The 26353-nt window shown below is 50.3% G+C and overlaps 12 protein-coding genes across 12 annotated transcripts; 6 read left to right on the top strand and 6 right to left on the bottom strand.

Annotated features, from left to right (window-relative positions):
- Positions 1–221: 221 nt before the first annotated feature.
- Positions 222–654, bottom strand: FSUBG_10909 (glutaredoxin 3; the record flags this gene model as incomplete). Its single annotated transcript, XM_036675536.1, has 3 exons — positions 222–391; positions 447–545; positions 603–654. The coding sequence occupies 3 exons, from the start codon at positions 652–654 to the stop codon at positions 222–224; spliced, it is 321 nt and encodes a 106-aa protein (XP_036533608.1).
- A 2509-nt stretch (positions 655–3163) lies between these two features.
- FSUBG_10910 (BAG domain protein) lies at positions 3164–4093 on the top strand (the record flags this gene model as incomplete). The annotated part of the gene is made up of 1 exon (XM_036675538.1): positions 3164–4093. One exon carries the CDS (start codon positions 3164–3166, stop codon positions 4091–4093), a length of 930 nt encoding a protein of 309 aa, XP_036533609.1.
- A 649-nt stretch (positions 4094–4742) lies between these two features.
- Positions 4743–5779, top strand: FSUBG_10911 (60s ribosomal l16; the record flags this gene model as incomplete). Its single annotated transcript, XM_036675539.1, has 6 exons — positions 4743–4763; positions 4817–4942; positions 4986–5121; positions 5220–5273; positions 5326–5584; positions 5641–5779. 6 exons carry the CDS (start codon positions 4743–4745, stop codon positions 5777–5779), a joined length of 735 nt encoding a protein of 244 aa, XP_036533610.1.
- A 1186-nt stretch (positions 5780–6965) lies between these two features.
- On the top strand, positions 6966–7574 carry FSUBG_10912 (translocation; the record flags this gene model as incomplete). Its single annotated transcript, XM_036675540.1, has 1 exon — positions 6966–7574. One exon carries the CDS (start codon positions 6966–6968, stop codon positions 7572–7574), a length of 609 nt encoding a protein of 202 aa, XP_036533611.1.
- Positions 7575–8567: 993 nt separating this feature from the next.
- Positions 8568–8972, bottom strand: FSUBG_10913 (uncharacterized protein; the record flags this gene model as incomplete). Its single annotated transcript, XM_036675541.1, has 1 exon — positions 8568–8972. The coding sequence occupies one exon, from the start codon at positions 8970–8972 to the stop codon at positions 8568–8570; it is 405 nt and encodes a 134-aa protein (XP_036533612.1).
- Positions 8973–11855: 2883 nt separating this feature from the next.
- Positions 11856–12513, bottom strand: FSUBG_10914 (uncharacterized protein; the record flags this gene model as incomplete). The annotated part of the gene is made up of 2 exons (XM_036675542.1): positions 11856–12115; positions 12171–12513. The coding sequence occupies 2 exons, from the start codon at positions 12511–12513 to the stop codon at positions 11856–11858; spliced, it is 603 nt and encodes a 200-aa protein (XP_036533613.1).
- A 1001-nt stretch (positions 12514–13514) lies between these two features.
- FSUBG_10915 (uncharacterized protein) lies at positions 13515–13956 on the top strand (the record flags this gene model as incomplete). Its single annotated transcript, XM_036675543.1, has 2 exons — positions 13515–13550; positions 13609–13956. 2 exons carry the CDS (start codon positions 13515–13517, stop codon positions 13954–13956), a joined length of 384 nt encoding a protein of 127 aa, XP_036533614.1.
- A 4568-nt stretch (positions 13957–18524) lies between these two features.
- On the top strand, positions 18525–19490 carry FSUBG_10916 (multicopper oxidase; the record flags this gene model as incomplete). The annotated part of the gene is made up of 1 exon (XM_036675544.1): positions 18525–19490. The coding sequence occupies one exon, from the start codon at positions 18525–18527 to the stop codon at positions 19488–19490; it is 966 nt and encodes a 321-aa protein (XP_036533615.1).
- Positions 19491–19646: 156 nt separating this feature from the next.
- Positions 19647–21007, bottom strand: FSUBG_10917 (clathrin-associated adaptor complex medium chain; the record flags this gene model as incomplete). Its single annotated transcript, XM_036675545.1, has 2 exons — positions 19647–20620; positions 20671–21007. The coding sequence occupies 2 exons, from the start codon at positions 21005–21007 to the stop codon at positions 19647–19649; spliced, it is 1311 nt and encodes a 436-aa protein (XP_036533616.1).
- Positions 21008–21761: 754 nt separating this feature from the next.
- On the top strand, positions 21762–23198 carry FSUBG_10918 (phospholipase d; the record flags this gene model as incomplete). Its single annotated transcript, XM_036675546.1, has 1 exon — positions 21762–23198. One exon carries the CDS (start codon positions 21762–21764, stop codon positions 23196–23198), a length of 1437 nt encoding a protein of 478 aa, XP_036533617.1.
- A 22-nt stretch (positions 23199–23220) lies between these two features.
- On the bottom strand, positions 23221–23889 carry FSUBG_10919 (DSBA-like thioredoxin domain protein; the record flags this gene model as incomplete). The annotated part of the gene is made up of 1 exon (XM_036675547.1): positions 23221–23889. One exon carries the CDS (start codon positions 23887–23889, stop codon positions 23221–23223), a length of 669 nt encoding a protein of 222 aa, XP_036533618.1.
- Positions 23890–24705: 816 nt separating this feature from the next.
- Positions 24706–26217, bottom strand: FSUBG_10920 (tripeptidyl aminopeptidase; the record flags this gene model as incomplete). The annotated part of the gene is made up of 1 exon (XM_036675549.1): positions 24706–26217. The coding sequence occupies one exon, from the start codon at positions 26215–26217 to the stop codon at positions 24706–24708; it is 1512 nt and encodes a 503-aa protein (XP_036533619.1).
- Positions 26218–26353: the final 136 nt, after the last annotated feature.

Below are 26353 nucleotides of genomic sequence, written 5' to 3' on the forward strand. Positions count from 1 at the left end.
GAAATTAAGCCATGTATCACTAGGCACAAGCCAGCAAGTCTTTGTAAAGGGTCATGAATTCAACTCATCTGGGCCATCCACCCATCTTGTAATACCGTCTAATCTTCAGGTGCAACCGATATCTATATGCCGCATACGGTCTACAAAGGCATGTCTAGAGCTTGGAACTGAAGAATAATGTGCCCTTAGCCCAACGTGTCCGACATTTGTTTTGATGTTTCTTACGCCTTCAGGGCACCAGCCTCCTTGAGCAGGGAAGCAAGCTTTCCGCCAGACTTTAGGCTCTGAACGTCAGAGTTGCCGCCAATGTGCTGCTGCTTGATGTAGACATTGGGTACAGTGCGCTGGCCAGAGATTTGCTCAAGAGCGTCCTGGAGGGCAGAACCGTCGGCTACAAGGCGTTAGAGACCGTTATTGGATACAATGGCTGAGAACTGTAAACTTACAAACTTCGTCAAGCTCGAGGAGCTCGTACTCAGCGTTAAGCTCATCCAGTGTCTTCTTGGTCTGCTTGCAGTAAGGGCAGTAAGACTTGGAGAAGACAACTACGAGGGGTCATTAGCAGGGGTCCAACGCGGGGCGCAAAACAGAGATAAACGTACCAACAGAGTTGTTGTCGATGAGCTGCTGAACCTTGGTGGATGCTTGAGCCATTGTGCCTGGGCTTGTTGCGCGAGTGAAGAATGATCTAAAGAAATTCATAGAGGAGAGCGAGATGGCTTTGATGTAGGAGAAGGGAAAGTGGGGTGGAGGTATTTATTCTACGTCAGATAGAGGTTGATTTGGCTGTACTGGGCTGTAATGCTGGGCTGTGAAAGGCGAGTTTGCTTTGTCATGGGCGTTTGAGTGGAATTAATTCGGCGACCATGAAAAATGCGATGATGCAATGGACTGGGATTTCGGGATTAGGTAATCATGTTTTTTGGAATCATTCATCATCGCCTCGGCTGTGCAGCTGAATGTTGGTGATATATTTGTCTTGCAATGTAATCACTGACAGATATAATTTAAGCAGGACGTGATGATTCCAGTTGGTGTTTAGAGTTGTTCATTCATCATCTTGTGTAAGTGCTTATGCTGCGTGAGAACGAGCAACTACCGACGAATCCTTGCAATTATAAGCCGAGGAATCACTCATCATGGGGAACATGTTAACTAATCTGAGCTTGAAAGAATGTTTAGGTGATCTGGCTTCCCTTTGTCAGGCGCTCTGCTAATACCGGAGTTCTTGATGACTTATTAACTTGAGGATGAAAATTGGAATAGGGTAAGTGAAGGCAATAATTAAACAGGTGAGGTCTAAAACACTTGAGCAGAAAGGAGCCCGAGTAATTGGACATCCCCCAAACTTTGTTAATTTACTTAAGCCTTTCCATTGTTTAGGATCGAGGCAGATAAGAAGAACTGTAATAGGATTAGATTTATTTCCGTCTGTACATGTTAGATCTTAGGCTTCTTTATAGTCTTGGGTTTCAGTCTCCTCGAGCAATCAGAGTCTACGGTGGTCCATCGGTTCTACTAGTCATGATAACATCTTCAAACCTCCACTCAAGAGGGGCCGGAGCTTTAAGCAATAATCGTCTGACAACGGATCGTGACTTAGCTTACGGGTTTCTAACTCCAGTTCTTTTTGGCCATTGGCTCAGACTTTGTATCAAACGATCTAAGGCAAGTCTGAGGTGGCTCTGGATAATACCCACCATGAAAACACTGACAAACTTCATGATGTAGCTTATAACTAACTGACTTGGCATTGTTTCTTCCAACAGGATGTTGAAGTTTACGGGAATAGCTTGAAAATAACGAATACTGTGTTTATCACGACAGTTCCAGGTATTCGTTCTCAATACTCCGTATACTCGATTTATAACTTCAGAAATTGAAGTTGAAGAGACAACCTCAACTCTTAGCGCTTGAGACCCCTTAATTACCTACCCTTTCCCGCTAGAACAGTCTGACACATTCCCCCAGGTTTCGATTGCCAATTGTCAGGCCATGAACCTGGAAGAGGCGTTGTCATTTCCCCGTGCGGCTCTTGGCTGAGATTAAACCAGTGGATGGAGGGGTCCAGATCATCAAATTTAGAAACCCAAATCTGGCCTCTCTCCCCTTTGCGAGACTTGCTAGACTTTTTTTTCTTCTCACCATCCATCATCAACGGCGACACAAGCACAGGCGCAACGACGCACAAGCTCTCACTATTCCCAAAGAGAAAAGAAACAAAATCTACAGCGTGTATTTCTTGCATTCGATTTGTTTCTTGGGGCGACTCTTGTACATGTACTTCGCTGTACTCCGCCCCCATCTCCACCAATCGCCGCTCTCACGTCTGCAGTTTTCAGGTATCCCCTAAGCTGCCCGGTTTCTTGCATTGCGTCGGCCCCCCGTCATCATCAACTCACGATTCGGTACCGGTACCTACGCTTGGCTGCAAGAAGGAACAGAACAAGACAGAGACGCTGTTAATCTGGCTGCACCGACGCCTAAGCCCCTCACCAGTGGCACCGCAAATAGAGCCCAGCCCGATACACACGTTTGCCCAGTCTCGCCTTGTATCACCAGAGTCACTTGATCTGACCTCCCCCACTACCGACTCGCCTCGTCGCGCAAAGACGAGACAGGTTAGATACCTTCTAGCCTCTGTCGCTCGCTGCCGACTATCACTAGGAAGACCCTGGCCCAAGGGTCGTTGATCGTCGCCTTCTGCTGCCATTTGCAAGCCTCGCAAGCTTCTTGTTCGTCGTGCAGCGTAGCCCACCTGGCTCTGTCCTGCTGCTTGCTCATCGCTCCACATCAGCCCACGGGTCGATCACCAGAGAACCACCAGTACCAGTCGCTCAGCTTTATCGCCGACCGCCCTGTCTTTTTGACCTCCTCCTGTTCGGACCTTGGTTTGGGTCAATTGCTGCAACCCGTATTCCCATTTGCCTCTAGGGTGTCCTTTTTTGGACCACCTTAGAAAACGTCGAACAAGGTGGATTCCGCCCAAGAAATCGTGGCATCTCCCGGTGCCTTACAAAACGTCACGTCCTACCTCAACGGGGCGCTGGCTAACCTCTCGTCTGCTTTTCAAGATTCGAGCGGATACATATCTGACACTCTCGGCGTACCTCCTACCGTTGTCTACAGCAGCCTCGCTGTCCTGCTCGCCGTCCCATTAACAATGTCGAGATACGGCTGGTCCATCGGCCGCGAACAGATTTCGCCCTACAGTTCTATGCCCAGCGGCGTCCCCGCTGTCACCGACGACGATTTTAGCTACATCACATCTCAAGATCTCGATGGCGTCACCGAGGAGCGATACCATCCCAGATCTCACTCGACTGCACCCCCACCAGCTCCAGAAGACGATGTCCTTCTTATCAAGAATCGCGGCATCACATATCCTGCTCACTTTCCCGCATATGCGATTGGAGATGGAAAGTTGCGGGTGATAGACGTCAAGGACCGGGTTGGTCTGATGATGGAACTTCCTGAGCGAGGAACATCACGCATCAAGCTCCTCTATAAAGGAAAGCAACTCAAGGACCCTATGGCGCCAGTACGAGATTATGGTGTCAAGAACAACAGCGAGTTGATGGCGGTCATGCCCGAGATTAATGATGTCAGCAGTGGCTCAGAAGAGGAGATGGTGATTGTCGATGCTCCTAGAGAAGACAGGAAGACTCGCCGCCGCAAGAAGAAGCGTGACAAGAAGAAGGGTATCACCAGTGATGGCGACTCCTTGTCAGGCAGCCCCCGAGACAGCACTTCTACTTTTGACCACCCCAGATCACCCCCAGCACCACCCACATCGTCGGGCGCAACCAGCGGACCTATGAAGGTTCTCGATGATCTTGCCGTGGAGTACCAAATTAAGTGGCTGCCTTTGTGCTCCGATTACATTGAATCGCCACCTTCAGACCCCAAGAAGCGAGAGGAAGAGCACCGAAGACTTTCTGAGAGCATCATGATGCACATTATGTTGAAACTGGACGGCGTTGAGGCTGAGGGAATGCCTGAAGTCAGAGCGCGAAGGAAGGAATTGGTGAGACAGGTCCAAAAGACGTTGAAGGACCTCGATGTTGCAAAGGAATCTCCAGCCCGCGGTTAAGCGATGGCGTCGATGTTGAGTGGAAAAGATTGTCTGGTTTGAGTGCAGGCGTTACTGGGAATAATCCATTATTCGACTACCTTACCATTGCTCTTGATATAGAACAAGCTGTACAATAGATTCAAGCGTTGCCTTGACCATGATGACCACCATAGACAGCATTGAGCAGATTGGCACATTTAATTTGGAATCTTGAGTATCACCATGGACATGGATCCCTGTCATGACTTATGATGTAAACCCCCCATGATAGTGCCAATGCCATGTCTTGGAACAGACCGATCTCTATCACGTGCGAACCATTCTAAGCTCCAACGCCCAAAAACTGCATGATTTCCAGTGGGCGAGCCGGTAATTCCTCGGCTCAACCCTCTAGGGCTAACAGACCTAAGCGGGAAGGAGTCGCTCGCGGTGAAAGGTTGCCTTTGCCCCAATAGGCTAGCGCGGTTTGCTCACAAGGCACAACGAGCCCTCAAGCGGTCCTTGGATTTTTCGCCCGTCAATCACTATCGCGACCACTTGCACCCAACATTCGAGGGACGACTAACCCCAGCAGCACAGCAAAATAACAGATCTTCGCCGACCGGTTTGAGGATTTGAGCTGCCCTTCTTTCCTTTTCTTTAATTCCCCCCAGAAAAGACGGTTACGATGTCGAGCTTCGAGCAAGTTGTGAGTACCGACTGAAACAACACATCCATTCACAATTCATATTGTGACTTGAGGCAAAAGACGAGCTGCGGGCAGCCGGGAAGCATTGGAATGGGATTGAGGATGCTTTGGGATCTCAGTTGTCAGCGCCTGCTGGTGCTGTGAACGCTGCTCGTCGTTTGCTTCACATGGGAATATTGGTCTTGAAGATGCATTTCGCTGACCGTTGTGTGCGTTTAACAGGTCGTCATCGATGGCAAGGGCCACCTCCTTGGCCGACTCGCCTCCATTGTCGCCAAGCAGCTTCTGAGCGGCCAGAAGATCGTTATTGTCCGCTGCGAGGCTCTCAACATCTCTGGCGAGTTCTTCCGTGCGAAGCGTATGTCCACCCCACGACACCAATCCGATCTGTGGCCGAGCATCGGCAACACCAAAGCGATGCCACTCCTAGGAACACCAAGCTGATTATGCCAACAGTCAAGTACCATGCCCACCTCCGAAAGATCACCCGTTACAACCCCACCCGCGGTGGTGAGTCGAAACTACACCTACACACTTGACCACAGTCATTGACTCGATATAGGTCCCTTCCACTTCCGCGCTCCCTCCCGAATCTTCTACAAGGCTGTCCGTGGCATGATCCCCCACAAGACCGCCCGTGGTGCTGCTGCTCTCGAGCGCCTCAAGGTCTTCGAGGGTGTCCCCCCTCCCTACGACAAGACCAAGAAGGTCGTCGTTCCCCAGGCTCTCCGTGTTCTCCGACTCCAGCCCGGCCGCAAGTTCTGCACTGTCGGTCGTCTGTCCAGCGAGGTTGGCTGGAAGTACGAGGACGTCGTTGCTCGGTATGTTTTGCTGTGCTGTGCCGTGTGTGACTTGGGATATGACTAACTCTACCCAGATTGGAGGAGCGAAGAAAGGCCAAGGGCGCTGCTTTCTACGAGCGCAAGAAGATCGCTGCCCGACAACTGGCTGATGCGAAGAAGAACGCTACTGTCAAGGAGGAGACCGCAAAGGCCCTTGCCAACTACGGCTACTAAGCTGGCCAAATCCCTCGACATGGGATCTTGCCGGTCTAGGTAAACTTGGCAACGTCTATCATTTCTCGTGCGTTTCATTAGAATGGCGCGGCGGTTCAACAAAGGGATTTACTTGATTTGCTGAGTGATGGCAAGGGTGGCTCGAGGAGTAGATGTCGATTCCCCCCAAAAAGAATGTTCTAAATGAAAAAAAAATCCCTCCCCAATCGTCAAACCACAATTGCACTGCCCTCACAAGAAGGAACTAAAGCACAAGAGACCGACAATCAACAACACCATGATGATGACCGAGACTTTGTGTGTGGAGACTCCTTCGAACCTTGGGCTCTGTGATAAGGCTAGATGAATGGATAGGGATCTTTTTTCGTTGATAGGCGTTTTAAGGGTTCCGGAAGTTGATGTCTTTTTCCAGTTGATCATCCAAGGACGCCAGAGTTCGGCGGACGGGTTTTATGAGTGATGGCGATTTGGAGGTGATCTTGTTACGCTTCCCAAACGGGGACAGGGTCTCGCATTTGCACAATAGGAGTAGAAAAGGAAAGGCTCTTGTTTGATCAATTCGTTTTACATGTGAATGTGTCTTGATGTTGACGTCAGAGCCCTGTGCTTCATGTCATTGTTTAATGTGATGTACGCCCACTAAGCTTGTTCATGCATACCGACAGACTAGATCCCTTACTGTAAGTTATGTCGACTGTCTAAATAGCGCCTTGTAGCTGTCTCTAGTCCAGCAGGTCTGACAGCTTGCTATTATATGAGTGTTGGACCCTGACGGATTCCAATATGTGGGATCAGGAACGGTATAACATGCTGCATATTCGTTTTATAAACATATTCACGTCCTAAAAAAACGATCAAGGTAGAGCAATATGAAGCATCAGTATAATGAGACATTTAATGATCAATTGTATTCCCTTTTACATGCAGACTTCCGTCAACGTGTAGGGTACCTTGGTATGGATGGTGGCTCTGAAGGGTGTCATGTGCTGATAAGATAAGCTTTTTGTGAGGTGTCCTGAACAGCACCTCAAACTATACCTACCTATCCGTACACCCAGTTGCACATAACCTTTCACTACCAGCTCACACTCCCAACCGGTCACTCTTTTTGAACAATTCACATCTATAAAAAAGTCCTAGAATAAGACAATTCACAAAGAAAGAAAAACAAACGCGCACCGTCACAATGTCGGACCTCACACATTTCGACCTCCTCCCCCTCCAGATGGACCCTCAATCCAAGGCCATCAGCTCTCAACAACCATCGCGCACACTCAACGCTGAACTCGAAGCCCTCAACACCCTCCACCGCTCTCTCCTCAACGTCGACTCACCCACAGGCGCACCCCCTCCCCCCGTGCCCGTCAACCCCAAGCGCACCGCCCAAGTGACCAAGCTTCGCGACTCCGGCAACAACGAATACCGTAAGGGCAAATACCCCGAGGCGATCAAGTACTACACCCTCGGCTTCCAAATGGCCATGCAGCGACCCATGTGGGAGCCCTCCCAGTTGGTGCGAGAGGAGATCAGCGGAATTCTGGCGAATCGAGCGCAGGCGCACATGGCGATGCAGAACTGGGCTGAGGGCGCTGTGGATGCCCATGCGAGTGTTGAGGCGCGCTGGGTAGGAAATGCAAAGGCCTGGTGGAGGAGGGGAAGGTGCTTGGCTGAGATGGGAAGACTGGAGGAGGCGAGGGATTGGGTCAGGAGAGGACTTGAGGTCGAGGGTGAAGAAGGAGAGTTGGTGCAGTTGTTGAAGGATCTTGAGGAGAGGATTGAGAAGCAGGAGGCATGAATGGTCTAAGCCACTGACTGTGATTCGAGGTTGAGGCGGTTTGGGATAAAGAGGGGTGAGATTGAGTTGACAGTTCACCCGAGACATGAGTTGACTACGAGATCTGGGGCCAAGATGGAATTGGTCTCAGTAGAGATGCCAGCAACACTGGCATATGGAATGTCTTTTACACCAAGGGAATGCTTTGCTTGGTAATGGTTGCTATAGGAGTTTTGTTTATATCACTATAACACGTTTCATGGAGTCACACAACCCTGAGGTTCCTTTAGCCAGTCTACTGTTCCTATTCCATTCCATCACTTTCACAACAGAAACAGGATCACGATAATGAGTTGGCGACTCTTGTCGGCATTTACTATAGCTCGTGTGTAAAACATGGCATCACAAATGCATCCAATGTAATCATACACTCCCATTTCCTCCTCCCCGTACTCGCTGCGCCCGGGAAATGATATATGGCAAAAGCGAAACAGCCCCCTTTATCCGTGCCTGATAATCACTTTCCTCCATGCGTTGCTTGCCATTCCTACGTATCTTGAACAATGAGTTTCCATCGCAGCATGCCATTAGAGTAAAAAGCAGAATAAGGAGACATAAAGAAAAGAAGGAGAAGAAAATGAAGTCCACAAGAGCTGATCGTAGTCCAGATTCTTCCCGCATGCCGTGTGTATTCGTGAAAAAAGGAGCCGCGGCTTGGTTGGGCTTGGCGAGTATAATTAGGGGGATGAGGCTGAGTTTGAGGCTCGTATTTCCATCCAATTCCCCCCTGAAGGCTGATCATGGCGCAGTGTTTCATTCCTTTGCGAAAAAAGTGATAGAACCAAGGCGTGCGTTGCTGAGGAAATCGAGACCAGAAAGACAAGATGATTTATATCGACAATAAAAGATAAAAGAAGAATTCTCGTTTGCGTGTGGGGGGTATCTTATTCGCAAGACATTTGCTTTGTTTGTTGGGTTTGGTTGGTGGGTTGTTTCTTCTTCTTTTTTCTGGGTCTACTCCTTTTCGCTGAGCTTCTCGTTGAGGCTCTGGCCACGAGGTCGCATGACAGCATCCTGGCCGCTCATTCTTCGGTCGAGAGCGCGCTCAAGCTTAGCACCGAGGGCGAGCTTGCTCATGGTGTCTGTCTTCTCGTCGGTGAGGGTGACGCGCTGGGAGGAGAGAGCCTTGTTCTCCATGCGGTCGAGGCCGGTAGCGATGTCGCGGATCTCGGCGTGAGCAGAGTCGGTTGTCCCGACGGTGGGAGACAGCGAAGGAGCCATGCTGTAGGTGCTGAAGCGGACCGAGGTGCGGTTCTTGGAGGTAGAGTCAGCGGGTTGGTCCTTTTCCTTGGTGGCTTGACGGTTGTGGTTGTGATTGGGCTGGGTGTGAGCGTGCGACGAGACCCACGGCTTAGCCATGGTGGGAGATGTACGAGGTTGAAGTAGTTTTTTCTTAGGAAGAAAAGAGACGACCGACGGACGAGGAAAAAGAATGCTGGCTGGGCTGAGGGACGTGATGAGGCGACAGGGGAATGTATCAAGGTGGAAGTGATGTGCACTGCGAACGAACAAAGAGGGATGACGAGCAAGGTAAGGTAGTATGGGCTGAACCAAGCGGCCGGAGAGGCAAAGATGTCACATTTCAGTTGAAAGACAACAAGTGAGTAGTGACAAGACGAACGAACGAACGAGATCATCCGCATCTGCACCCGCATCCATTCTCTCTACCCATCCGGCCCGTTCGTCCCATCACTCATCACTCTCAAAGTGGGCAGACACCAGACTAGAGGCGGAACTAGACGGGACAAGTCCCAAGCCTTTGAACAGGGGGGGACGAGGGGACTGGACTGTGGTGTAATCCATACGCAAGAGAGAGAGAGATAGACAGAAGGAAAACAAGATCCGAGCGGTCATAACATACCGAAGGGGCCATGATGGGCCGGGAAGAGTCCAAGGAAGCAGGCATGGTGATGTTTGATGCGACGGTGAGTTGCGGGTACTATAGGTGATTTATGAAACCGCGTAAGAGGGGACGAGGTTTCGAAAGAAGAGGAGAAAGAGACGAAGCCAGAGAGAGTGAGTGAGTGAGAGAGAAGATGAGAAAGTGGGCTGGCTAGACGTAATAGTTGATAGGTAGTGAAAGACGGGACGGAGCTATATGTAAAGGCAACCAAGTTAATTTAAATTGACTGCGCTTTGTCGTCGATTATATTAGCGTCCGTGTCTCTTTTTGCTTCTTTCTTGACGACTTTCTCTTCTTTCCTGGTCAAAAATGGAGAAAAGAAGAAACGTAAAAACCAGATTATGAAAGGGATAATCAAGATGGAGACAGATCTAAAAAAGAGAGGGAGAAAAAAGAGGGCAAGGGGGAAGGGACCAGCCAGAGGGGAGAAGAGAGGAGATTAAAGCAGAAAAGAGGCACAGGCACCACAAGGCCCAGGCACAAGTCTCAGCGGCTACAGGGGGTGTGGCACCCGAGGTACAGCACCTTAGGGGGATGTTGATTTTTTGGCGGTTGGATCTCCCCGTTAGAGGGGGCCTAGACTGCACTGGACGAAAGTGAATTATGGTATGATGATGATGGAGAATCGAATGAAAATAATGCAAAAAAAACACAGACATTTCTTCTTCTTCATTTTCATCTATTAGACTGCGATGGTAACAAGAAGCGCCGTTTCAAAACATCCAAGGATCAGGCCACAGATGATGGAGTCACTGAAGAAACTGCCCCCTGGAAACGGTCCCGCCCTGTAAAACACAAGGGTCGTCGAATGGAGTCGTACAATACCCCAGGCCCAACCTGTCTGTACCTTAGCAGCTTACAGAGTAGGTATGGTCTGCATTTGAACTCGTGGCCACCAGGTTAATGTTTCCCTGGGCCTCAGGGGAGGGGGAGGGGGGCGAAAAATGCTACGTGAGATAAAACACCAAGAGACCAACTCATGGCAATCTGGACAATCTTGCACTGGAATGTGTTGATCTAGATGCATCCATCACAGCCGGCAGCTCACGTGGAAGCCACGCGATGGGATTGGATCGTGTCTGCGCGTGGCTTGGAGGTTGTCGATGCCTTCAGCGAGATGGTCAAGCCTGGTTCCGTCATTTCCACATGGGAGGGGGAAGGGATGGGCGATGTCGATCATACATATCACACGTGGTTTTGTTGGATTACGACTGTGACATTTGGGAGGGTGGTATTTACTGAGGATAGCACATCTCGTATTGGGCTGTAGCCTGGCAGCCCATTCCGATATCACACGCCAGATATGCATCTCGAGCCGTCATCACAGTTGTACTGTCAGACTTAATCTTCACTGGCAGTTGCAAAGAAGAAAGCTTGTCGGTTCGAGATCCGAGGATTTAGTTAGTTGAAGATTTGAGATCCAGATTCATCTCGGTCGGTCTGAGGCGTCGTCGGAGGTGCCGTTGACTAAATAAATGGCACTTATTTAGGACGGACGGTACGGAGTAGTAGGACTCTTGATTGATTGATGGTGGCGTTGACTATTTTGGTCTTGACATTAATTATCCATGCATCATAATCGTGTGGATACGAGTGATGATGCTTCAAGATGGAGGAATTGAACCCGACGATCATAGCTGAATCAAGTATCTTGTCGACATTTCTTCAGAAGTTGAAAGTCGTAAAGGCCGCCGACGATTCCGACTTGATAATTGATTGCCAGGCCTCGAATGCCATCTCAATCTAGCGTATCGCCAGACCCGTCGACTCATGTTTCAGCCCAAAAGCCAAAGAGACTTTTGCAGATCATCATCAATCCTTGTCTCGCCTCGTCTCGCCTCGTGTCAGTTCAGTTCCTTCATCAGGGCCCCGAACGAAGGAACGAACGATAAACGGTGCAGGACGGGAACCGGATGCTTCTTTCGCACGTGGCCTTTGGCTCTTCCGATGTGGGAGGGGAGGGGACAAAAAGAGCCGATAGCTTCCCCTCGCTTGGACGCATCTCATCTCGGGCCGCAGGGTGGACTGATTCGGGCATGGCTGTGGCTTGGCCTGAAAGTTTATTTATTCGACTTTGTGTGAGCGGAGCTGAGATTGGTGACAGTTGAGAGATGGATAGATACCTGACTTCATGATGTGATAGCAAGTTCAAAGTGAGGATAGATAAGTTGGTGATAAAAAGAGTGAAACCCACGTCTATTGTATGTAATGAGCTGCCGAGACTGAAACACGACGCTCTGCTGATACATAAATACAAAATAATGACAGTCAACCACCAGATGCACACACAAATACCACTCGTGTATGCATATCACTCCCTCTACCAGTGCCGGAACCACTCATCGCTTGCTCTTGTGTCTCTTCTTGCTCGACTTGGCCTTGCTCGACGTGTACTCCATCCCAACCTTATATCCCGAGCTTGCGGAACTCGACTTTGACGTCGACGGCGACGGCGTAGACTCTTCCCCGGACGCAGGAAGCGAAAAGGCTGATCCGCGACGATGAGATTTGGTGGCGCTGCTGTACCCGAACTTGCGCGATGCTGACCCCTTGCGTATCTCAGAAAAGGTCATCTCAGGTGAAGCATCACGGCTCGAGCCTGAATGTGTCAGTCAGTTCTATATCCGAAACTGCGAGAGATACAGGGGACCTACCGTATTGAACACACTTGCTGCAGCAGCCATGATCACAGGTTGTCTCAACTGACTCGACCGAGAACGACTCGGGGTTCATGGTCATTCTGCTCATGGGCATCGTGCACCATCCTTGAGTGTTTGGACCCTGCTGGCACGAGCAGCACGTCCAGCTTCCGCCCTTGCTCTTGAACTCGCAGTTCTGGAGCGGGCAGTCGGACGTCGTGGGCTGGGCCGCCGCGAACGAGATGTTGCTGCACGGCGTCTCATAACCCGTCTCGAGATCGATGAGCGCCGACGGGCAGTAGTGCCAGTTGATGGATGTGTGGGCGCAGGGATGGTGTCGAGGATGTCCGTGACACATTGTGACTGTCTGTCTTTTGTTCCTGAGAATAGAAGCAGGAGAAGCAGTTATTCTGAGGATTTCTTCCTGGCCTGATAGCTTCATCTTGGGGACTATTTATACGCCAGCCGACCAGACTGACTACCTTGGACAGATCGACCTCTTTGGAACCGCAGGCCTAGTTCCTCCCCATCAGCGAAGCAATTCTCATCCTCAGAGACCAAGAGATGCACATCTGGAGTCCATCCATACAATTTGCACGCTCTGGGCTGAGGCGTCTGCAGCGGCGCAGCCCCATCGATCGTGTCCTCGAGCGAGTGCAGCATCATCGGGAGTGTGCGTTGCATTCCATGATCAAGTCTCCGATGAGGCAGAGAGAGACATGAAAACTTTCATGGCCCAATGTCTCGGGGTGTGATCTGATGGGTCCTGTGTAACGGGGCTCGAGGTCATTTATAGGACGCCACAGGTGAGAGCCTGGTAGCGAGGCTGTCGTAGAGGGGCATAGTGTGGCCGCACAGCATTGAGATTGTGAGATCGATGGTGATGAGATGTGATGAACCCGGTGCTCTGGTTTTACGATTACTGATCTGGTGTGGATGAGAGTGACGACGGTCTTGGTGTAAGAGCACGATGTTTGAGTGTACCGGATATCTATTGGTAATAGGAGAGGTTGGCCTGGCTGGGAGACCTTGGCACAGAGTACTCGGTCCAAGGGAGAGCACATTCACACCTACAACCCACAAAAACGCACAGGATCTTGTGTTTCTACGAGCCCAGCGCGATCGAGGCATCCCATCCGTCCTTGTTCACATCTCGATTTAGACCCCTGGTGGTCTGATGCAGGCCGATGTGATCTGGTGAAACAGAACATGTCAGCCTCGGGAGGACTTGACGTGAAGCCAATGGTCACGAGGCAAGTCTCCGAGTTGACGCGGATATGAACTGATTGACTGGGATAATGCCTGTTGACTTGAGGATGGGAGCAGACGGGGCATCGTTGAGGAGATGGTGACGTGAACATGACAAGAAAGTCTCACTTGGGCGGAGATATGAGAGTATGTAGAGTGGTAAACGTGTTGACAACTAACTATCTCCAACGAAACGACCTTCCAGAAACGACTCATGATCCACCATCCCAAGGGTATCTTCCTCCTCGCATCGCATACCAAGTTAGGAGAAATAATCTCTAGAGGCAATACACGACTTGCAGCAGATATGCTCGCACCGATACGTGCCCCCCTCGCCAATCATGACACAACTGCACCGCCCACCGACATTCCACGTCTTGCCGCACCAGCAGCAGTCCCAGGCCTGGTTCTTGGCCTCAAAGGGGCAGTCAGCGAGTGGACACTTGGGCAGCGTGTAGCCCGACGGCGGAGGGTATGGGACGGTCTGCTTGGTCGTGTTGCTGCAGGGGCGGCGGTGAGAGAGGCCGACTGGACAGTAACTTATGTGCGTTGAGACATGCTCGCATGCGAGACGGAAAGTGATTCGATGGCACATGATGTTTGAGTTTCTGTACGAGTTTTCGACTTGGACTTGTAGTAGCTGCTGACATTGCTTTGTTGCGATGGCGACTGCATCTCACGACTCGTAGGAGAAAGCTCAAGAGATAATGGGTTTTATGTATCTCAATATCTTCCAGCTTTTGTTTCCGATCTATTTCTCAACCGGCTCTCCTTGCCCTTTCATCAAGATGCCACCAGCGCAACTCCAACCGCGATAGAACCCGAGGGCGGACATGGCTGCAAAGATCTCGAGAGACTCATGAGTATCGGTGCCAGGCGGGCGGAGTTAGGAGCTCGGAAAGTATGGCAAGTCGGCTTGGGGGTTGTAGTATAGCTGACGAGTATGATTCCACCATGACCGCGAGTTTGTGATATATCGTAAGAGGAAACAGTATCTCCTCAGTCATGACATGACAAGGCGACCTCGGAATGTACCGTACTGTGAAACCTCAATCGGCTATTGATACTCGTGCCGAAAAGTGTTACTCGATCGTCCTTGATCCCATGATCTTGTTCTCTTTTGCAGAAGTTGGTCGATGCATCGTCTCTCGCGAATCACCGAGATTGGCGACATGACGATCAAACCTGCATATAGTCAGCAAAGCAAAAACAACAATAAAGGTGATAATAATAGACCTGCCGGAATGGATACGCCATGAGCTGTAGCCTGCATGAATTCGCACATGTGGCTTCCTGGGCTACACCTGCAGACATCCACAGCGTCGGACTATATGCAGCTGAGACATCAGCTGCAACTCAAATCCCATGAGGAGGGCCGAAGAATATCGGCCCCAAGGTCTCGCCTTGTCAATTTTCGTCGGCTGTGCAGTTCTCGCAAACCTGATGCGTGCAGTACATCCTTACATCTGCAGATCGAGCATTGAAGCACTGGTAGTCAAAGTTCTCCCGCCTCCCACACATGCAGCACTTCCACTGGCCGTTAAGATCAGCGAGTCGACATGCTCCAGAGCGACAGCCCGGATCAATTAGACACTGGCTCATGGTACATGGGTCGTTGGGGTCTCCGCGGGGAGAGCTGGTCGAGACGCTGCCACACGGTGCGAGGGGTCGGCTGGTGACGGGGTCGTAGTAAGCAGCCGCGCAATACGAGTAGTAGTAGTTCAGGCCTATTGGGCGGGAACACGGGGGCACATGGTGGTAGTGGAGGTAGTGGGCGATACACATTGTCTGTGGTACACATGTATGTATGTCTCGGGAGGGTGCTTCAGCTGCTAAGGAATACGATCGAGTAGAAGAGATCTGGCTGCGTGATCGGGAGGCGAGAGTGGGTGTTGCTGGAAGAAGCAAGGTGACGTGATCTGTAGAGCAGTGCAGTGCAGAGCAGAGCAGAGCAGAGCAAGATCAGGCTGGACTTGGGAGCGAGGTGCTGGTGAATAATATCACAGTCTATGTAGGCCGTTATTGGTCAAGACAAGAAAGGATATGCAGGCCTAGATGAGATGTATGCGTGATCGATGTGACCAGTAATGTTTCGATCAGATGAGTAATAATAGAAGAGCATAACAGAAGGCCATCCATTGAGGAAGATGGAAGTCTTATGTATAAGAAACACGGCCAAGGACGGACTGCTATCAACACGTGCAAACAGTGGACGACTGATTGATGAACCACTTAATGCCTAACAACACTCAACCCCAGACAAACTCAAACAGAGACGAGAGGGCCTCTTTATGCTTTACTCAATCGTATCACGAGCCAGGCCAAACTGCAGGGTCCCGACCGTCGCTAATACAGAACCACCAACCTAACCCAACCCAACCCATAGGGCTGAAGGAGGCATGGCACTGTTTTTCAGCACTGGCCAGCACAACCAATGAGACCAGAGGGAATGCCTTCCGGCGAACGGTGGAACATTGCTTAGACAGTAATGGTGCGACGAATCTTAATTCATGAGAGCTGTAAGCGAGGCTAACGGCCCAGTTTGTTCGGCGTTGAGAGTTAGACGCGAGGGTTTTCCGCAAATAGGAGTGATCAACTCTACCTTATCGAGGAAATGACCCCGTTGATGCCCAAGAGTGACACGACCACTAACTAAATTAAATTGGCTAGTTTCACACGGCGATCCTCGTGGAAATCTCGTGGCGTTTAACATTTCTCGGCTTTACCATCCACCAGGAGCGATTGCTCCTCCAACCCTTGACTTATTATTTCAGAATGGTACGATTCCTGGCGGGTTAATTAACAGCCGATGTAACTATATCCCGCGGAAAAGCAAGATTCGTTTAAAGTCGTAGCTTTGGGCGGAAGCTAGCAAGACCCAGATGCTCTGGAGTCTGGGGGGGCTTACTCAGGTCTCACTAAACACATGGCTTTCTCGTGGTTGTGTTGCCCTGAACATGTTGGTTGGGGCACGGGAATTTCTGTATCAGCGTGGGTTTATAGCCGAAGACACGGCCAATCAAGCAGATCGAATGCCGATATAGGTGTGGTCAGGGTCTTGTCTTTGAGGCCATTATTCCGCGGCTGGGAGATATATCGCCTCGGGGGTGCGGAACTGTTTTGGCAGATAGATAGAAGGGTTAACTAGTCAGCGCTTATATATCGAGACTAAACATCCGTCGGAGAATATAAAAAATGGAGTTGCATGCCTTATGACGTTTGTCTTGCTAAGTGTCTGGTCTAGATCGGAGTTCAGAAGTGTAGTCCTATACGAGGTCTATGCGAAAGGATCACGCAATGATAACAGGAAGGCATAAAGATAGTATCGGTGATCAGTGAATGTTACTTATGGGCGAGTTGGATTAAGGGCGCAGAGCTAGTTGCTGAGGCTGAATATTGCTACCGTCTGTATCACATCCAGCCTCATGGCCACGATACAACCGCAATTCTAGAACACCAACCACGCGATTCCGAGGATCGTAGGATCGTGATTAGTTATCTGAGGATACTCGAGGTTCCGAGGAATGGTCTGATGTTCGCCAATGGCTGAGTTCCTCCGACCACGTTGCAACAGGTTGTCTCAACACCACATCCTTACACAAGCTCAAACATCATGGAAACATAGCTCCCTGACAGCGCCGTAAGAGCTATTTATCCACCATACAAGGATATTATCACTCTATATGCTACTGCGAGCGATCCTCTGCAACACCCTCCCACTGGAGTCCACCGGATCCCACCTCCGGCTCCCCGAGGACGTCCAAGCGAAGTCTGATCATCGAGACAAGGATATTCTACAACTACCGCTCCAGTACCGCTGTGCCTCCCGACAGCTTCTCTGTTCCTCAGAGGCTGATAGAACTTGTCAACAAATTTGTCGTCATTCGAGGTATTGACACTGGCAGGAAGCAGTCGACTCTGGCCTTGACAATCAGTAGAGCTGGAGAAAGATCGACTACAAGATCAAACGCACAAGTTCATAATCCTCGGAGCATTCTCTGAGTGATGTATTTGGCAAGTCGCAAACGCATTCACGAGCTCGTCCTGCAGACCTCGCGCCGTCTATGTTGACTAACACATCCGGGTACTTGAGACGTTGGCAGACCGGATCAGGAAGGTGTTAAGAACACTCACTCGCCGTCTCTACTGCTACATCCTGATAAGTCAGAGACACGCGATGTCTCAGTAGCTATGACTTGGTCCCCGAATATTGCTGCACAGTCACTCCTATACTCCCAAGCGTTGAGCAGTCGACTTCAAACGAACCTTGCCGATCCTGAGGACCAATATGGAACTTACGAAAGACTGATTGAGGGTGTTACTTTGGCCTGGAGTCAAGGAAATCACCACTTGACACGAGGCAAATAAGGTTGAATCAGAGATAGAAGACGATCAAGTTAGTCGAAACACCAATAATAAGGGCCGGTGGAACATACAAAGCCAGTTAAGGTCTGTCGACAGCCTCAGCAGCTTTCAAGGACCTGGAGGTCTACGCCCCGGAGGGCCATCACTCGTGGGCTGTATCGATCTCACCTGCATATTCAAGGTGTAGGAGGCATGGCTGGACGACTTACACAACGTTCGAAGTACGAGGAGGAAGCACAAACTCGGTCATTCGAAGAAGAGGAACGTAGCTTGATCACTCTGGAGACGAGTGACAGGAACAAGGCTGCTGCGACATTCCCAGGCCCCTCAGATCTTGACAGTACTGCGATACGTTGTGATGACGGAGCAGCCAAGAGCGACACAATACAAATACGTGTCACCAACACACTTGGTATTAAGCGCTGATAAGATTGAAGTTGCTGACATCTCATCTCACGATCCAACATCTGTGTCTCAGTGTGTAGGGTACCAAACACAAATATCCTCGGCACACGTAATATTTTCGTACAGTATTTGTATTTGACGGCTTCATTTGTCAAGACTCAAAATCTCAGATCAGCCTTAATATATTACTGCCCATTCATATCATCTACTCTGTTAGCGCTGAGACTGGCTGACGTGATATATCCCGGTTGGTGGTCAGAACACCACCAAATACAAAAAGAACGAGATGTTACTACGGAGGATGAATGAAGACAATTGCTCCCCGCAAGCTTTGCATAGTTGTGCGTCGAAATGTCTTTCAAACACTTTGGAAATCTCCCGCTGGAGTTGCAGATGAAGATATGGCAGACTTACACGCACCCCGGACCAGCTATGCACATCTTTGACGTTTGCTTTCCTTCATGGAAGGGCGACGAGCGTGCTGGAAGAGCTTTCGAGACGCAGAGGAAGGACAAAGCAGGAGAAGCCAAGCTCAACAACTACAAAAAGATGGTATTCCTCGACCGACTCGAGAACGTCAGGTCAAAGGCCGCATTCGACCCAAGTGTGTACCATGCAACAGCCACATCGAGGCTGATCAGCCGTCTCGCCGAACAAACCGTCAGGGAATTAGAAGCAAGACAAGATATGAACGAGATCCAACTCCCCGGCAGAGCTCAAAAGGTCTCCATCCCTGCATCCGACGTTCTCATGCTTCGCTTTCGAGAGGAGCCATCCGACCACAACGACCTCGCTACGGAAACGCTCCTCGTACCACCGCCAATCAAAGACATCCTCGAGAACCAATGGTCACCGGAAATAGCCACGGCATTACAGAATGCGAACAAGGTCGCAATCGACGTTTCCGAAACGTGGGCGACAGGGTTGTACGGCGAGCTAGGGCTTGAAGAGGTTGCATTCTTCGCTTGCACGATCCAGAAGGGCCTGGAGGTGTTGTACCTTGTGGATGAGTGCACAGGGAGGTGTAAACAGTGCAGTAGACAGAACGTCAAGATGAGCGAGATACGCAGACCAGATGCTCTTTGGAAAGGTCTGCGGACGAAGAATACGGATGATCAGGAGAGACCTGGGGATATCGTGCATGCATTTTCGAGACGCTACGTCGAAGCGCGGAACCTTTCGGCGCTGGGATGGGAGGAGGAACATCCATCGTACATCTTCGCAAGCTTGATCGATACTGCGATCAAGAGTCAACAGGAGGGCGAAGATAGAGGAAAGTTTCAAGGTGTCAGAGTCTTGGTAGTTGAGGATGAGTGATCACGAAGGGACAGAAATAGGATAATGGTTTGATGCTAAAGAAACCGCCCGCTCGACTTTTGCCGGGATATACCATAACGCCGTACATGTTCTACCACTTATATGCATTTAAAATCTGTCCTGTCAGCTGTGTTTTGTCAATCAGGATAGGAGAACTCACCTTATTTCGTATGATCCTGCTCTCGTCATGTACCGCACCCACTTGACGCTCGAATAATTACTCTTCTCAAACACCTTGAGATATCGTACCAACAGTCCCGAACTCGTAAACATGAGCAAGCTAAAGTTCATGCTCAGCGGTGGCCGACTCCACGCGCGCTGGTTCGTCATGCTTGTCAAGATAGCCTCGGCGCTGAGGACGTACTCGCTCTGACCGGTGAAGCGACCAATCTTCCACACGATGTTGTTCTCGCTAGGCTCGTACTTGGCCTTGCCCTGCGTGCAGCGCTCGGTGATCTTTGCGGTGTTCAGAGGCGTGGGGATCTTGACGACGACGTTTGTGGCGAAGAGCTTGGAGCCGAAGTTGGCCTTGACACCGATACTGTATTCCACCTTTGATCGACCGACTTCGTTGACGATGGCGTGCACTTTGAAAGGAAGGTTGACGTTCTCAGTGGCGCGGTATCGCATAAGCTCGAATTCGCCATCGGGAGGAACAAAGCTAATGATACGGTCGGCGTCGAATTTACCCAGCTTAACACACTGGTGGAATTGACAATCCTCAAGAGTGACACTACCAGCAGCTGCTTTTGTCGCCTTTGTACCCATCTTATTTCCGCTCGGGAGGCTCAGCAAGCCGTCGTTATCGAGAAGTAGACGATCGTTGAGGCCAAATTTACACTCGGGCGTGCCGGAAAGGTAAGCGCGCATAATAATCTGGCCCGTAACGTCTGCGCGCAGGACAGCGCCGGTGGCAGACATGAGCAGGTTGACGTCCTCGATCACGTCGACGAAAGCCTCATTCTTACGGTACTTTACGTCTGCTTTGCGCCAGGAGAGGGCTCCGGTGGCTTGCATCGTGATCTTGGAGGTGTTTTCGGAGCGGGCCTCGGACTTGACGCCTTCGGTGGTGATGTACATCTTGAGGGTGTCGGTTTCTGTATTTTGAGGGTATCCAAAGTCGATAATTTCTAAGAACGTCAGCGCCGTTGCATTGCAGGATGGCCGTAGAAAAACATACCGTCTAGGAGCTCATATACCAAGACAAAGTTATTCTTGACAGCCTCCTCATCAAACTTTCCAAAGTAACCCTTGCCGAGCTGAATCAGCCTGTAGAGAAACTCAAACACGAGAGCAGCATTGGCATTGCTCTTTGTGATAGCGACCAGGTAGATATTCTCATGCTTGACATGGCTGAACGTTGTGCTTCCAAGGGTGAGGATTGGTGATCGGACTTGGGCGTTGGAGATGACCTGGATGCGAAAGACGTCTGCGAGGCGAGGACGACAGTCGTTCCGGAAGGCGCGGAAGATAAGGTTCTCGCCCTTTTGATTGAAGACCAGAACGCCTGACAACATGGTCGCGATTTGAGGGTGATTGGGTTTGGGTGATGGAAAGTCTGTTGGAGCGCCATGGGAAGATAGGAGGTGTCGGTCCGTGGTGGGGGATTCTGCCAGGGAGCTTGAAGGCGGTGAGCGAGTCGTGGAGATTACTAAAGCCGCGGGTCATAGAGATGAGTGTCAATTGAATGAATGTCGTTTGCTTAACGATGTATTTTTGTTGGTTTCAGTAGATTTTATCTTTACTGCGCTGTTTGTCGTGCTGGCATGTGTTTGCTGCACATTGATTAACGCTGTATCCCGTTGGAACCGGTGAATGAACCCACTGAAAGTTGCGGAACAGCGCGTCAACTTTGAACCATTGAACTCTACACACTATTTTACTTACATCTTTGTTAGCTAGACCGTTATTCACGTTTTGATCACAGTTGTACCTCAAATCTAGCTCTACTGGATAGTTCCCCCGGAGTCTTCAACCTTGTATAAAGTGGATTGCTTGGCATCGCCGAAGTTCTCCGCGTCATCAGCTGCGCCCCTCAAGCAGCAAGAAAACATAAGACTTTAGAAGAGGATGCCAAAATAAATTCTGTAGAGAGTCTCCTAATCTTAGGCTAAACTACCTAAGTTATTCTGTCACTTAGGATAGAGGTCCTAAGTTTTCTCTTCCTAGGCCGCCAACCTTCTCATCTCATCTTCACCTCTTCCCGTTTATATTATAACTTAACCTTAACACAACATAATTAACTCTATCTCTTAATAAAAAGTAATTATAATGGCGGAAGCAACAGAGTTCCCGCAATCATTTGTCCGGCCATGGAAAGAGCTCCTTCAATCGCGACGCGACGAGCAACAAGATGACTTTCCAAGCTACTACGTCAATAATATCGACTCCCTCATCACCACCAGTTCACCCAAGACATTATACGTTGGAACAGGCCACTCTATATACACGCGCGCTCTTCTACCAGCAATTCTCAGCGCCAAACACTCGGTTCAATTGGTCACCTGTTACTGGGCTGCTTCACCATCTCTGGACGCCATCCGCGACACATTCGAGAAGCTTGCGACGGCGCGTATTGAAGCCAACGTCAAGGAACCTCTGCGTGTTACAATAGGCTTCTCATCATTTGGACTGTTCCAGAAGCTCTTCCACCCTGCATCTCGAGAGGGATATGTCTACGATGCATCGAAATGGTTCAAGCTGGGCCTCCCCGACCAGCAATTGCTGCAGAATGCCAATATCGACCTTACTGTCAAGAGCATCTTCTTCACACCACTAAGCGTTATGCACCCCAAGTTTGTGATCGTCGACGGAAAGAGGGCCTGGGTCCCAAGCTGTAACGTCAGCTGGGAGCGATGGTTCGAAGGTTGCGTCGAGGTCGAGGGTGCCATTGTTGACCGTCTTTTGGCCTTTTATGATCGGGTTTGGGGTCACAATGATGAACCTCCACGACCATCTTGCTCGCAAGTAGATTTGCAAATCGATCAAAGAGCGCCAAATCAACTACAGGCCAACAGTGAAGCGTCGGCAACGCAGTCCATTGACTTCCCAGCCAGTGGCATAGTTCCGACCATCTTTCTCCCTTCACCGCATCATCGGAACCCTCGCTTTTCCTTCTTCCCATTCCTATCGCAGACAAATCCGCCAATGACGCCTCTGAATGCAGCACTACTTACACTGTTCAGCAACGCACAGCGCCGGATCACCATCCTCACACCGAACGTCACCTCGTGGCCGGTCGTGGAGAGTCTGTTGGATGCGCTCGCGCGTGGAGTCGATGTTCAGATCAGAACCAGCAAGGGTATGATGCTGATCGAGCAGCTAGTCACGGCTGGCACAACGACATCCTGGTGTTTGCGCAAGTTTATACAGCGATACAATGCTCTTGTCAATCAGCCACGATCATCGGATCCCGAAGCACAATCGCCTACACCGGGCAAGCTGGAGATCTTCTATTACAAGCAGCTCGACGCCAGACGCGACCAAGAAGACGAACCTGTCGTTAGTCACTTCAAGATGACTTTAGTTGACGACGAGTATCTAGTACTGGGCTCAGGCAATATGGACAGGGCTAGTTGGTGGACGAGTCAGGAAATCGGATTACTATTCTATGTCCCTGGCTTTCAAGGCCAACACCTCTGGAACGACGTTCTCGAGAAGCGCACAGAGGTCTTGTTTCAATCTGACCACCCCAAGCGATTGATCTGATCCCCTCCAATGATCAATCCGATCACAGCTCAGCCGCCTTGATCTTCTCCCAAACGCTCACAAATGTCGACGGATCGTTGGCGCCACTGAGTCGGAACCGGTCCTGAAGAACAAAGTCGGGTACACCACTGACACCACTGTATCGTGCCTCGCCCGCGAGCTTGTCAACCTCTGGGCCACCCTGGTCGCTATCCACAATAGCCTTCTGGAACTCATCCTCGGGGATTCCTGCTTCGACAGCCACGTTTCTCAAAGTGTCGTAGCTGGTAATGTCGTCGTTCTTCTCAAAGTACGCAGCGAAAAGACCATCGAGCGCCTTGCTCTCGGCATCCTGGCCATGCTTCTTGGCAAGCTGTACTAGTCGGTGCGAATCTCTCGAGTTTCCTGTCTGTCCTCCGAACTTGAAGTCGATTCCCAGGGACTCTCCGACACCCTTCAAATGTTGGTGCATCTTGACGACGCGGTCTCTTCCAAATTTCTCAAGGTAAAACTTTTCTTTGGAGATGCTCGACGCAGGACCTCGGGCCCAATCAGGCGCTAGCTGGAAGGGCTTGTAGCTGATGTCGAAAGTGTCGTTTGAGTCGGGGTACTTCTGCTCCCACAGACGCTGGGCAGCCTGGAGCTGTCTGCGACCGACATAGCACCAAGGGCAGACGGTGTCGGAAGTAACTGTAACCTTGAACTTTGTCATATTGATGGTGTGTAAGATGATATCTGATGGATGGGACTGTATAGGGAATGGCTTGGGGCAACCCTCCCGACTTATAAGTGAAGCTATTTGCTCGCTGTGCGACGCGATCACATCAGCCGCTCACGTAATCACATCGGCGCCGGCGAAAAGTTGAAACCCGCTTTTCTCGGAGTTGGTGGGATACCGAGGCCGGACTGTGGATCCTCTGTTACACGGATTGAGATTTTCTGGTTCCATTACAAAGATGTGATACGTGCTTTGAAATGCGCTCGGAGATTGGAAATGAAGATATTGCGAAGGATTTTCTTTGTGCTACGAACCTCGGCTCGGTCCCTCGCTTCTGTGTCGAGGGACATGACCGTGGCGACAAAGTGAAACTTTTACTCCGTACTGTGACGGCCTTTCAAGAGTTCACTGTAGCGCCCTCAAGGATGACGCCAGTCTGTAGGGCTGAACTAAGGAGCTAGATGGGCGATCTGATGCAGGGAGGGCTCCCCCAGGTTAGCCCAGTTCGTCTGGGGGGCAGTTTGACTAACGACATACGTACGTCGCGGACATGCAGTCTTCGGTGCTATTAATAGCAACAGCCTCAAGTAGAGGCACTTGCATCTTGCCTGAATACACAAAAGCATAGGCGGGACATTGTTGATCTCAGTCGTCACACAGTTGCTGCATGTATCTGTATATCACGATAGATATGTAGAAATATGGTGCTGAAGAGATATGTCAGAATTAAATACATCCGATCACCACAGATCCATCATTATTAATACCATCTGACCAATACATCAAAGCTGTTCAGACGTTGCCTGAAACTCAAGTCTTGTAAACTGTACCATCTTTAGGCAGCTTTCCAGTGGCCAAATATCTGTCAATAGCCTTCCTAGTATCACCCTTAAGGTAGTGACTCGTATGCCCAGCTCCATTCCTCGTAATACTCACTCTACGCGTCAACTGCTCTCTCACCCCCTCAGCCCAGGTAAGACTCGTCTCAGGATCATACACCGAAGCCGCAATCAGAATAGTAGGGGCGTTCTTGATACCAGCTGCCAAAGGTCCTTGTGGATTTGTCAACGGTGCAGGCCAGCCGATGCATGTACTCTCATAGTAATACGTCTGCGTGGCACCCCTTGTTCTTGGCGCAAACGTCACCGCGTTGGTGAGCTTCTGGCGCAAGTCTACTGACGTCTTGGACTTGTGCAACCAATCTTGACATCCGATGGCAAGGTAACTATATGGAGAACCACTCGGATCATCGACAATTGTATCATTGGGAGTTGATGTCGACAGCGCAGTGGCGTTTCCTTTGCTGGCTTGAAGAATAGCATTTCCGAGACCGACCCAGCTAGACCCGCCCCCAAGGTTCAGATCAACAAAGCTAAGAAACTCTTGTGCGTTGTATCGAATTTCTTCACCGGTCACGTCAGAGCGACATGTCCCCTTGCAACCAGGTGCAGGAATGGCTTTGGAATCAGCGCGAGCGAGGGTTTCATCCCAGACGCGGCTGGCATTCTTCCCGTGAAGCGCGCATGTTGAGTTCCTATCACACCATTTGAAGAATTGGTCGAGGACTGTCTCGTAGGCGGTTGCTTCTGCGAGGAGAGTTGCTATCTCGGACTGGGAGTGGTCCACGTTTGCGTCGAGAGCCATACGACCCACGGATTTGGGGAATAGAGATGCGTATGTTGCACCGAGGAGTGTACCGTATGAGAGGCCAAGATAGTTGAACTTTTCAGAACCCAGAGCTTTGCGCACGATTTCATGGTCCTTTGCAACATGGACGGAATCGAGATGTTTGATGAGAGGACCAGTGAGTTTAGCACAGCTCTCACCCACGCTTCGACTGTAGTTGAATAACGCAGCGTACTCTTTATCCGTAGTAACGAAAGTCTTGACCCTTTTGTTGAAGACCTTGGGATCGCATCTCACAGGACTGCTTACGCCAACACCACGGGGATCAAGGCCGATGATATCATAGGCATTTCGAAGTTCAACTGAGAAAGAGAGCTGCCGGACGTATGGTGATCCAGCGACCGTGACGGCACCAGATGCCCCAGGTCCACCAGTGTTGAAGAACAGAATACCACGTTTCTCGCCTATGCCAGTATGGTTCAAGCGCGTGAAAACCAAATCAACTGTATCATCTCCCTTGGCAGACGTAGAATTACCGCTCTGGTACGCAAGAGGGACCTTGATACTTCCACAATCAACACCAGCTGGAATTCCAGTCGGACATCCCCAGCTTATCTTCGGGGCAGAAGTTTTCGTGGCCGCAGCGTTAACAAACTGCAGTAGTCCCAAAAGGACAAGAGGCTTTAAAAGCGCCATTATAAGAAATTGAGTATAGACAATTGGTCTGAGAAGAAGTGGGCATGGTGAGATGTTATATGTTCCCCTCAGTGAGGCTGCATCGTGCTGACTACCGAAAGTTAATTGGAGCCGTGTGTTCCGTGGATGGAAGATG

Source organism: Fusarium subglutinans (genome assembly GCF_013396075.1).
Source record: "Fusarium subglutinans strain NRRL 66333 chromosome Unknown NRRL66333_c0000195, whole genome shotgun sequence".
Lineage (NCBI taxonomy): Eukaryota > Fungi > Ascomycota > Sordariomycetes > Hypocreales > Nectriaceae > Fusarium > Fusarium subglutinans.